The sequence below is a fragment of the Lepidothrix coronata genome, unplaced genomic scaffold, assembly GCF_001604755.1.
Source record: "Lepidothrix coronata isolate B3197 unplaced genomic scaffold, Lepidothrix_coronata-1.0 Scaffold288, whole genome shotgun sequence".
Lineage (NCBI taxonomy): Eukaryota > Metazoa > Chordata > Aves > Passeriformes > Pipridae > Lepidothrix > Lepidothrix coronata.
Window position 1 is genome coordinate 334,622 of NW_016690468.1, and position 11,939 is coordinate 346,560.

General features: G+C 50.7%; 1 protein-coding gene across 1 annotated transcript; it reads right to left on the bottom strand.

Moving 5' to 3' along the window:
* Positions 1-2,497: 2,497 nt before the first annotated feature.
* On the bottom strand, positions 2,498-9,376 carry SERPINC1 (serpin family C member 1). The gene is made up of 8 exons (XM_017836906.1): positions 9,302-9,376; positions 7,191-7,318; positions 6,285-6,663; positions 4,573-4,788; positions 4,087-4,224; positions 3,609-4,002; positions 3,223-3,287; positions 2,498-3,027 (listed from the first exon to the last, which is right to left on the bottom strand). Exons 1-8 carry the CDS (start codon positions 9,359-9,361, stop codon positions 2,854-2,856), a joined length of 1,554 nt encoding a protein of 517 aa, XP_017692395.1. The 5' UTR covers positions 9,362-9,376; the 3' UTR covers positions 2,498-2,853.
* Between the last annotated feature and the right edge of the window lie 2,563 nt (positions 9,377-11,939).

Genomic DNA, 11,939 nt, shown 5'->3' on the forward strand with positions numbered 1-11,939 from the left:
AAATCCCGTTTTTAACAGGTCAGAAGTTGCACCCAGTTACAACCCAGCTGAGCTCAGCTGCACAGCAGAGCCAGAGGAAGTTGTTACTGGGGCTGTGGGGTTTTTCCATAACGTGGGTATAGAGCCCTCGTCAGTTCAGTATTCTATTTTTTTTTTTTAAATGCAAGTTTGTGTCTCCCACATTGATTCTGCTCTGAGCTGGTTTGCAGAGTAACCCTTTGTAACAGAAACTGTGCTGTTGCCTTCAACTGTTGGCCTATAAATCAAACCTTTTAGGACAGGTGTCCTAACACTCAAGACTTACTTTCACAGTTAAGAAATTTCCTGCTGTACTAATTATTCACTTTTTTTTTTATTTTATTTTTGGTTGTAATCCTTATTTCGAGAAGAAAAAGTCAGCGTTCAGACTAGTCTGCAGTAGGTGGAAGAGTGAGCCTGCTGTGTGTAACTTGTGGATATCAGACTGTTCTTCAGTGATTTTCCAAGCTGTTCCCAAGCTGGTCCTCCAGCATCACTTCCCTTTTCCTCTTCCAGCAGGTGTTGGCAGACCGTGGCCAATGGCAAACAGGGACAGCCAGAGCTGCTGGAGAGGGGTGGGCAGGGGTGGCAGAGGGGAACCAGAGTTGGGGAAGGGGGAAATAAAACCAAGGTAGAGGGACTGTACAATTGCATTGAAAGCAGTTTAGCAAAAAGCGCTCTCGTTGGACAGCTTTAAGAACAATGTGAATGAAAACTTAGCAACTTGGGTAGGAATCTTGGAAAATTCTATAAATGTATACTTGAAATTCTGTTTGTATTAAAAAAAATAAATTGCATTTTCTTCTTTCTTTTAACACTGTGTAAAAGAACATTATGCATGTGAGTGGTTTGAGAATTAAATGGTTTAATACTCAGATCCTTGTCTGTGTCGTGGAGCTGACTGGTGTGACCCAGTGTGGGTTTTCTCAGCCATGGTGGGAGATCCTGGTCCCTGCTGTGGGCAGCACTGCACTGCCCAGTTTGGGAAAGGTTGGGCAGTGCCAGGCTGCTGTTCCTGGCACTTGAGATGGCTTCTGTCCTGTCTGGGATGACCTTTGTCTCACCACTCAGCAGGCTCAGCCCATTCTGGTCTCACCAGGTAGAACAGGCACAATGCCCTTGCTGCAGGCCAGTCTCTGGATGTTTTCCCAGCTGCCAAAGGCAGGGGAAACACTGTGGTTCAGTGCCATGCTAGAGATCCCCAAGCACTGCCTCAGCCCTCCTCCTTCACCAGCCTCCACCTCCACAGCCTGGAGCACAACTGAAGAAGGCAGAGGTTGCAGGGTTGTGTTCTCTCAACGAGGTGAGCAGGCAAAAGATGGGATCTAGCAAGAAAAACCACAGTGGTGACTGCCCAAGGAGGGCAGGGAGGGGAAGAGCTGCTTTCTGAGCCCTTAGTTATTTCCAAAATGCTCCCCCTTTTCTCCCAGGGCCCCAGACATCTGTGACACTCTCAGCTTCTTCCCAAGGTGTTACTCTAGGCAGGCAGGAGAGCCCAGAAAGGACGGTGCCTTGCAGGGGTGCAGGGGTTGCTATAGCTGGAGGAGGTGGCTCTCTGTGTCCAAACGCATGTGCCACTCACAACACAAACACAGATGCTCAAACTTTCCTCCTGGGAGCAGGAGAGTGAGTCCTGCAAACCCCTATGGCTTCCAAAACCAGAGACACAGTCACCAAACCCCTGTCGTGGCAGCTCTGAGTTAACTGCAGCACGGTTTGGCTGCTGTGGCCATTGCTACTTAGAGAAGCCTTTACAGAGGTGGGTGTTTCACTGCTCCTACCAAATCCAGACTAAAGGGCCCACTGGGGAGGGACACCCACTGGTGTTTTCGCAGCTGTCTGCAAAATCCACTTCTGTCACCTGTGCTGTCACTGCCCTTTTGGTTTGAAACAGCTGCCTGAAATGCAGAAATCCTAGAGAGGGAAGCTCACCACCACCTCCATCTGGAGGACAACCTTGTCAGAGGCTGTACAGCAGTAAAGTCACCTTGAGAGCACCAGAGGCCACACGTGTGGCCCAGCAGCAGGCCAGCACACCTCAGCTCCTGGAGTAAACTTGCAGGTGAAATAACGGATTTTTAACAAAGCTACAGGTACTGGTTACCTCAGCTGGGCATGGCCACAGTTCATGGACACCCCTGCTACAGGAACTGTTCGCTAGTTTAAGTCTTAATGTTAAAAAGGAGCCTTGGCTATGCAAGACTGTCACTGGTGGCTCTCACCTCTGGGGCATGTTGGACACACCACAGCTGCTGGCAAGCAGGGCACAGCTGTTTGGCAGCTCTTCCACACGTGCTGTGGAAGGATGTTTCTGGCCCAGCCAGCATAAACCCTGTGGTTGCTACTGTTCCACTGACCTGTCCAGTGTGGGGTCATTCTGCTGGGACTGGGGAACACAGGGAAGGGCCCGTTTGTTGGAAAGTTTAAATGAGTCTAGGAAGTGGCTTGGTGCAAACTGTGCATTCAGAGATCAGCCTGCTACATACAGATCTATAGGGTTTAATGAACCAGGGGATCAGAGTTACAGCTTGAGGCCCGAAAGGGAGGAGGGTTGGACATGGGAAGGACAGCAGTGCTGGACTCGGGTTTGGGTGCTGCAAAACTACTGGTGCTGGAAGAAATTCAGCTTCCCTTTGCATGGAGGACGTAGCAGGGCCCTGTGAGCCTTCTCACCCAGGGAGGAGCAGGGACAGTCCAGCTGGATGCAGTCCCTCCCTGCAGCTGGCACCAAACAGCAAGACCAACCACGCCAGGAGCAGCCTGGGCTTTGTGGCAATACCCCACTGCCCCTCTTCCCAAGGCAGAGGAGGGAGAGGCGAGGCCCTGCCAGCCCCTTTAGGAGCAAGGATCAGCTATCCTGCCCATGAAGATGATGGTGTTGAGGGCAGCTTCCCGGATGAAAAGCAGGAAGGGCCTGTTGGCATTGAAGATTTTTCTGTTCATGGGGAAGGAACGGCCGGAGATGGTGACAGCTGTGGCAGCTGACGCCTCGCTCCCTTCTTCATTCACCTGCCAGCCAAGGGAGAAGATGGGATTAAAACACAGGCATCATGCAGCAGGGACAGGGCTTGCCCTCCTTCTCCTTCCAGAACCCCAGACTGCTGAGGAAACGAACACCAGGGGTTCAGAGCTATTTTTTTTCTTTTAATGCTACATGTTTTTAAAAAACAAGGGGAAGACACCCTGGGACAGAACAAGGCTCACCTCGAGGAAGGCTTTGTGGAAAGCCTCAGACACATACAGGTCTGTGCGGCCCTCTGCGATGATACCTGCAACAGAGTGGAGAAAGGTTAAACTGAGTTTAGGCACAGCTCAAGAGAGAACACACTCCCATTCATCAGGGCCTGGGATCAGGCAGAAAGCATGGCTGCCCTAAAATGAAAATGTTCTCCCCCACATGCAACGGATTGCTAAATTGCCATGTCCTCAGTGCAGAGCTGGGCTGCCTATCCACGTTGGGACTTGACCAGAGTCCATCACTGACTGTGGCAACATCTAAACGCTTTCATGTTCTTGTTCCTCATGTGCTGCTGCACCTAATGCCCTGGCACCTGTGGAGAAATGGCTGCCCCCCCAACTCCACATCTCACCTGGGAGTCTGGCATTTTCCGGACTGAAGAGATCTTCCAGTCCCATTTTCCTCAGCTTCTCTTTGACGCTGAAGCTGTCCTCGACACGGAACCGAGGGAGATAAACAAAGAGAGACACCTCCTTCATGGAGTCTATCCAGCCCTGCAGCTTCTCCGATGTCAGGACTCGCTCCACGTCCTCCAGCGGTGTCCCAGCACTGGGCAGGACCAGCACCATCGTGATATCATCCCCTTTGTACGGCAGCTCCAGCACCTGGACTTTGTCCTGGGGGATGAATGTGTAGTGGAATTTGGACTCCTGGTACATAGTTGGGACTTTGCAGGTCTCGCCATTGGCTTTATTAAATACATCCAGTTTTGTGTTTGGAGCTGGGAACTGCGATTTCCAGTGCCCCTAAAAGGGAGAGGGGGAGGACAAACATGAGTACCATGTCTCCCCCAAGGACGTGGGCTCCTCCCCCAGTTTTGTCAGCCATACCTTAAAGTAAATGGTGTTGACCAGGACCAAGACAGTGAGATCATCAATACCTCTTTCTGGGATCACTTCTGTAATGCGTCTCTCTGTCTTATTAGCCACCCACTCATTAATGATCTCCCTGGAAAGTTCTGGCTTCTCCTGAAGGAAGAGACCAAAAAAAGGTTAAGCCAAGGGTTTTAAACACCTCTTTGTGCCCCTTCTGCAGGAGATAGGTTCCCAGGGTGTGTGCTGGGGGAGGACACTGCTCCCAGAGCAGCGCTGCAGGGTTCAGCAACGAGGAGAGGGGACATGGCTGTGGTTAAGGGTGAGCTGGAACAAGAGCAACTGCATCCAAGGCTCCCTCCTGCCTTCACTCATATCCCACACAGCCAGAGCAGGGCACTTCCTCTGGGCAAAAGACAGGGATGCATCCTTCAGCAAAAGCAGAAGGATGGCAGGGGGGGAGAAACCAAACAAAAAGCAAAGTCGCAAGTAGATCAAACCCACTTTGAAGTTCAAAGGCCAGAGTTTGGCTCCATAAACGATTTCACTGATGTTCTGATAAGTCTCGTTGAAGACCAAGGATTTCTCCCCAAAGAGGCGGTTGGCCGATACCAGCTCCGAGGATTTGTTGGCTTTCTTGTAAAGCCGGCAGTTCAGCTTGGCAAAGAAGAAGTGGATCTGATCCGATGTCTTTTCCGAAATGGTGTCAAATCGAAAGACCTGGAGGAGCCAAGCAGCGAGAAGGAATCCATGAGCAGGTTCTTGTGCTGCTGGGCCCCACAAGAAGTGGTGGAGGAGCCTTTGCCTTAACAGCCAGGAAATCTGCAGGCCCTCAGAGCTTCACCCTCCATCTGTAATTGGGAATCCAAATCTACGTAAAATGAACTCCCCATCAGCCCAAGATCTCCTTTGGAGTCCAAGTGGAGGATTAAACTCTGCTCAGGTGTTGCTCCTGTGTCTAACTCTGGTTTCCTTGTTCCCAATACTCTGTGACTGGTTCCAGGTTCCCCCAGTGCTACCACACCCCAGGGATGAGCACTGCACCAGTGGGGCCTGGAAGCAGCTCTCAGGTCATACCAGGTCATGGGAAGACTCAGAAGGATTGTACTGAACCCTCCCGTGACAATGGCAAAGGCTGCTTCTTCCCAGGAGGAATTATCATGGCCTGTTGAGTAATTCTGGTACATCTTATCTATTTTTACAGGGAATGGGAACACGTAGCAATCGTTTTGAGGGTAGATTTTTGCAGCACAGGGAATTTTTTTATCTGTTCCCAGCTAGGACAGTTATGATTTGTCTACTGCTATCCAACCTCAGGCCTTTAAGCACAGAAAATCCCACAGCACATTGCTCTTCCTATGAGACTCCTTGTGTACAGGCTCCCCTGCCCTGGAAGTCAGGTGGACTGCAGGGTCTCCCATGTCTCTGATTTTTGTCCCAAGGGAGAGATGGGGAACATGAAAAAGAGCCTCTCCCAATGGGACTTGATTATCACAGCTTTTCCTGCTTTCAGCATAAAGAAATGCTTAGCTATGTGCTTGCCCAATCTGCAAGAAACAAACTGTTCCCATTTCATTCCCTCATCTCCCAAAGAAGCTTCCTTTCCTCCATACGAAACCTAATCTCTCAAACCCAGTAAATCCACCCTGAATGCTGGATCTAAATAAGGAGTCATGGGAAGGAGCTAGTATCTAAATACAGGCTGCCCCTTCTCAGGGTCTCATTTACAGGTCTCAAGATCGGGTTGGATGGGACCGAATAGCTGGTTTTGGCATCTCTGTCCCACCAGGAGTACAATGAGGAGGGGAAAAGTCTGTTTGGTGTAGAGGAAAGACTGCTCAGAGACTGGGATTGAGATGAGCTGCACCAGGAGGACAGTCAGGAATTGTGTGGACGCACATTCACATACTAACACTACAGAGAGGTATCTTGCAAAGTCTCCACTATATGGAATGCTATATGCCAACCCTGGAAGTGTCCAAGGCCAGGTTGGATGGGACTTGGAGCAACCTGGTCTAGTGGAAGGTGTCCCTGTCTGTGGCAGGGGGTGGAACGAGCTGAGCTTCACGGTCCCTTCCCACCCAAACCATTCTGTGATTCTATGATTCGATTCCTAAGTCAGGGAGCTGTCCTGGCCCTGAGAGCATCCATGAGCCATGATCACCTTTCCTGCCTTTCAGACCTGCTACAGGGAAAGGCTGAGGAATCCCACCGACCTCCATGAGCTGCTGGAGGGTGCTGCCACAGGCTCCCAGCTTGGTCATGGCGAAGGCTGTGGAGATGCTGAGGGGTGACATGAAGATGTTCTCCCCACTGTCCTTGGAGTCAGCCAGGTACTTGTAGAAGACAACGGCAAAGCGGGAGTTGGCCTTGGACAGCTCCCAGACCCGGGGGTTGGTGGACTCCGGCAGCTTGTCCTTGGCTGGCTCCTGCCCCTCGCCCTCCGGGGGCTTCCTCTCGGGGTTGCGGTAGATGCAGACGGGGTTGACAGGGATGTCACGGGGCTTGGCAGTGCAGATGTCCTCCACGGCATAGGGCTCAGGGACAGCCACCCCCCACACGCCCAGGAGACACAGCACCACCAGACGCATCGTCCTGGAACCACAACGAGAGTGCTCAGACACACAGCCTGGCCCTAAACCCATGGGCCTGTTTCAGCCAGGGGAACAGAAGCCCATGCTCCTCTCCAATCCTCCCTTTGTCCTGGAGCTGCAGGATAAACCAGGAGGACAGACAGACACCAGCAGAACAAATATGCCTCCAAGCACACACTACTTTTAGAAGCAATACACTGAAAAGGGGGCTTTCCCAGTGTCCTCTTTAAGCAGCGGGCTCAAGTTTGAACAAAAATATGACTTGAACTTTTGAGTCCTCCCCATCACCCAGTGAGGTGGCTACAGTGCAAGGGCCCTGCCTGTGTGGTGTTTCCCCAGGGTCACCTCACGCTATTTCAGTTCCTGATGCAGGAGATGCTACGGCAGAGAAGAGAGGTGATAAGGAAGAGGTCTCCAGGGGAGTTGATCCCTCCATGCACTGAGCATCTTTAATATCCCAAAAATGCATTTTGTAAGCATGTATGGTGTAGCTGGTGCATTCCAGCTATACCTGTCCAAAGTTCATACCACTTCAATGCAAACTGGTTGTCCCTGGTACCTGAGGAGGGCAGGATGATGTTAACCACCACGTTCCAGCAAAAGGAGGTCTCTGAAAATCTCCCAGCAAGGCAGAGATAATTTCTTTTCCACCTTTGCTGAAGCACACAGAATCATGGAATGGTTTTGGTTGGAAGGGACCTTGAAGACCACCTCATCCCACCCCCTGCCATGGGCAGGGACACCTTCCACTAGCCCAGGTTGCTCCAAGCCCCGTCCAACCTGGCCTTGGACACTTCCAGGGATCCAGGGGCAGCCACAGCTTCTCTGGGCAACCTGTGCCAGGGCCTCTCCACCTCACAGGGAAGGATTTCCTCCTAAATTCCAACACCCTTCAGCTCTGGCAGCGAGGCCTCAGCCATGCCAGGGCCGACACAGCACGTCCTGTGCACTGGAGTTCTGAGATGCCCTTTGCATGACCTGGGTTCGTTCACATCCCTGTGGCAGGAAGCTCCCGCACCACAGCCACAGCAGCTTGAGAAACAACTACTGGGAAGGGCTGGCAGCCTGCTCAGGACTTGCCTACCACAGGAGACTTTTTCAAACATGTATCTGACTCAGGTAGGTCTCTGCCTGCCCCCGCACACTCACTGCATGGCTACCAAGCATCGCCTTCTGAGAAACTAAATTAAAAATCAGCTGCATTTAGCACTGGTGACCTCTGTGTCTGTGATCTTGCAGTGCTGGTGGGCCAGCACCTGTGGGAGGAAAACAGCAGCATCAAAAGGGCTGGCGTGGGATGAAGGAGAGCTCTGGGTTCTTCCACAACCCCCTCCCCAGGCTATTGGACAATGACTTCATCTCTGCTCCAGTTCCTCTGCAAAAGCAGAAATTACCTCATCTGGCACCAAGACTGTGTGGAGCCCCAAGGGCCCCTCTCCATCCGTTGATAGCACAGCAACAAGGACTGTGAGAAAACATGCAAAACAAGAGGCTGACTCAGGCCACTGCCACAGTTCTGCTGGAAATGACAAACAGATTACCTTCCAAAAGGTTCAGGACAGATGGGACACCACAAAGGGCAAAAAAATCCCACACTCAGTGCTGCCAGCTGCAGCACGAAGGATGGCCCCAACAGAAAGGACAAGCTCACCATGGTCCCTGCTCCGTCACTCTGCTCTCCTCTAGGGAAAGGCAGATCCTGACATGCCTGTACAAGGACAAATCCCTGCTTCTGCCCAGCCAAGGCAGCTCATGGTGCCTGCCATGGTGCAAAGTGCTGCTAATCCAATCTCACACTTAAAACCAAAGCACAGGAGTGAGGAGAACACCTCATCTTCACCCTGTCCTGACTAAACGGAAAAGACTCTATTTCTACTCCACAGTAAAGTCCTGGGCTGTCACTAGAGGAGATACAGGACTTTGTGCTAACCCCTTAAACCAACTGTACCATCCACTAAGGCTGACCTGGCCCCTGACATGTCCAGTCTTGGCTCTTACAGGCAAGAGCCTTTGCTATTTCTTAGGCCAGCTCTTTGTTGTAGCACTTGGCCAAAACCCATTCCTCCTCCCCTCGCAGCTCTTCAACACTCCCTTCTCCCTTGCAGCACTGCCACACAGTCCATGTGTCAACAGCTTTCGTCCTGGAAGGATCCCAAAGTATTCCCACAACAGCACTGCCTGAAAGGGGTTACTGGCAAGGGAGAAAGTAGAAACTAGAAAAAGCTCTTAGAAGGGTGAAGCAACAAAAAAAGTGCAGAAAGCCAAGAAACAAGTTGCTGATTCAGCTTCAATCAGAAGGCTCTGGGGAAGTGTCGAGAAACTCCCCCATCCCGTGGCTGCTGTGCCACAGCTGGGCTCCAGCCAGCACAGGCCCTTTCCATCCCATTGTTCCTCATGGCTGCAGGACGGGGCAGCTCAGTGGGCTTGCAGACCCCCAGCACCCACCCTGCTGAACCTACTGGGGGTGCTGGTGGGGGTGTGACTGTCCCATAGCACCCACACACTGCGTACAGAGCCCAGCTGATGGGAAGGAGCTCAAACCTCCTTCAGCTTCCCTGCCGCGCCACATCCCAAACTCTGAGTGCAAAGCAAACCAGGAGTGCTCTTTTACAGCCAGCAACTGCTCAGGACATCCTGACCTTAGGAATTCTCTCCACACCAAAAAGCATTGCTGCAGGTTGGGGATAGAAGTCAAGCATGATGCTTTAGTGAGCTGTACAGAAGTCAGCCTTCGTGAGAGTTGGGATAGGAGGGAGGATCCTCTAGAAAAGAGCAAAAAAACCCACTCTGGCAGCAGCTAAAATTCATAGGCTCCTGTGAAGGGAAAAGAACCTGCTACAAGGAATTAATTAACAATGAAAGATTAGTGAAATTTGTTTCTCTTACCTGCCCCTCCAGCCTTCTACTTTTAGGATGTAAATGCAAATTGTTAAGAGGACAGTCTTGCTTGAGCCCAAAGCCGTTTCCCCACTGGATTTCTGTGCTCAAGCAGAGCTGAGACAACAGCAGGGGACAGTGGGAGGGGAGTAGGATGCTGAGGCCAAAGGCTGATGACCAGCTGCTGGAGGTTAAGCAAAGAGCAGGAAAAAAAGCAGTGTTTAGTTTGAAAGAGGTTTTAAAGTTCAATCTGACAAGGGAAAGTTTGACCATCTAGCCCACACAAGTGCCAGATGCCTCCAGTTCCTGCCTACAGCAAATTAACTGCTTATCCCATGAGAAAAAAACCAAAACTTTCAGGAGTTCAAATAAAAATGTGGTGATCCAAGGCATCTTTAATTCTCATTTGGGTATCTTGTAGCTTAGCAAAATGTCTCCCAACCCTGTCACCTGCCCCCCATTTCCACACAGGCACAAGATGAGAGAAGCCACCCCACTTCACACGCCACAGTTTCAAATAACATCTTAACCACACTCACCTGGAACAGGCTCCCCTGGGAAGTGGGCACAGCCCCAAACCTGCCAGAGCTCAAGCAGTGTTTGGAGTTTGGACAACACCCTCAGGCACATGGTAGGATTGTTGGGGTGCCCTGCATAGGGTCAGGAGTTGGACTTGATGATCCTTGTGGGTCCCTTCCAGCTCAGGATATTCTGTGATTCTATGCCCTTTCACTTGTACAGCTGGAAAGCTGAGGATTAGCAGCAGCTCCCCCATCTCCAGTCCAGATCCACATGGCAGTGTAGGGAGCAGGACTGAGCAACACCATTTCCGATGTGGGATGCAGCTGCTCTATAAATTCCACAGTGTTGCCTCCTGAACATCAAATTCCAGGAGCAGGCTGGCTCAGCAGGTGCTACACCTGCCCTGTTCCTGGCCTCCAGTAAGAGCCCAAGTCTTAATGCAAAATGCAGCTGCAAAATGGTTTGGGGGAAGTAAAAGGCCTTACTATACCAGTATGGGATATAATTAAAAGGGACAGAGATTGTGGAAATAAATTAAAAGATACTGTAAAATGTCCTCCATGAGAAACGAAGGATCTGTGCACCGCACACCTTATTGCTCCAGGTGGCTGCTGGTTTAATTTTCTGAGGTACCTCACAGGTCCCAGGGTCTCCAGGGTGAATTAAGGATGCTACACACCAAGGCAGACATCCAAGTACAGGTTTCCATTCACCTACTTCTCAGGGATAGTTTAAAGCAGTAAAACCAAGAGCAAACACCTACTGTTTTGCACATGTCACAGGAGTGCCCAAGCCATCCCTTCCCAGGGGAGCAGAGTAAACCTATTTTTTGAGTGCAGCACGTAAATGGTAATTTGTTGCTGGTTCAGGTCCAAGCAACAGCCCATCACTCACACCTGAGCAGGGATATCCCTAAGGAAGCATCCAAGATGCCAGTGTGTTCATACAAGCCATTAGCTGCCCCGTCTGCTCCAGTGGAAGGGCTGTTCTCCAAAAGCTGCTGCTCCCAGACCCAAAGCAGGGACCAGAGGCTCAAACCCATCGAGCACCAAAGCCTGGCAGCCTGGGGCAAGGGAAATGAAGCATCAAGCCTTGGTTTTAGTCTCTCCCACACTTGTAGTCCAGAAAACAGGGAGTTGGAGTTCACAGTTATGGGGAAGGAGGTTACAGAAACAATTGAAGACATTCTATTTGGAAAGAAACAGCTTTTAAATACATCTGAGTGGTGAGCAGGAACACAAATTTCCTTAGTTCTGTTTGTGCTTTGGGTGCTCACTGTGGAGTTTTATGATGAGGCACAGTGCACTCAGAGAGTGTGATGGGATCAAAGAATCCCATGTTCTGGGCTCGCCTTCTGCAGCTCCCTTCTAGCCTAGTACCCACACCTAAAGGGAAAAAGATTTTCCAGCAGGTTCTGCTTGAACCCAGTTCCCCCCTCTTTTCCACATAAAAAAAATCCCAGTTTCCCCAAATCTCTCTTGATGCAGAGCACCCACCACTCCCTTCCAAAGGGATCTGATGCTCCACAGCACTTCAGATCTTCCTTTCAAAAGCCAGAAGGCTCTGCCTGCCCTGCAATAGGAGAAGGAACAGTTTTTCAGCCAAGCAGCAGCCTTGGTTTGGCCAGTTTCAGATTTATAGCCAGATAATGACTTGTTAGAATCCACAAAAAGGACAGAAAGGAGAAGATTAAAAACCACAAAGCAGACTGTGAAGCAAACCTTCATCACTCTAAGGCAAGTCCCAAACCAGGCTCAACATCAGACGAATGCTGCTCCCTCCTTCTCTGAAGGCTTTGGTTTTTAAATATGTACTCTGAGCAATTAGCAAAACATTATTTTGAGTATCCTTTCTCATTCACCTCTGGTGAAGGAGCCA

Coding starts and splice junctions, on each gene's coding strand:
- SERPINC1 (XM_017836906.1), bottom strand. CDS start 9,361: ATGCTTGACTTCTATCCCCAACCTGCAGCAATGCTTTTTGGTGTGGAG. Junction 6,664..7,190: donor AACCAGTTTGCATTGAAGTG/GTATGAACTTTG, acceptor TTGTGGTTCCAG/GACGATGCGTCTGGTGGTGC. Junction 4,225..4,572: donor TCTGGCCTTTGAACTTCAAA/GTGGGTTTGATC, acceptor CTCTTCCTTCAG/GAGAAGCCAGAACTTTCCAG.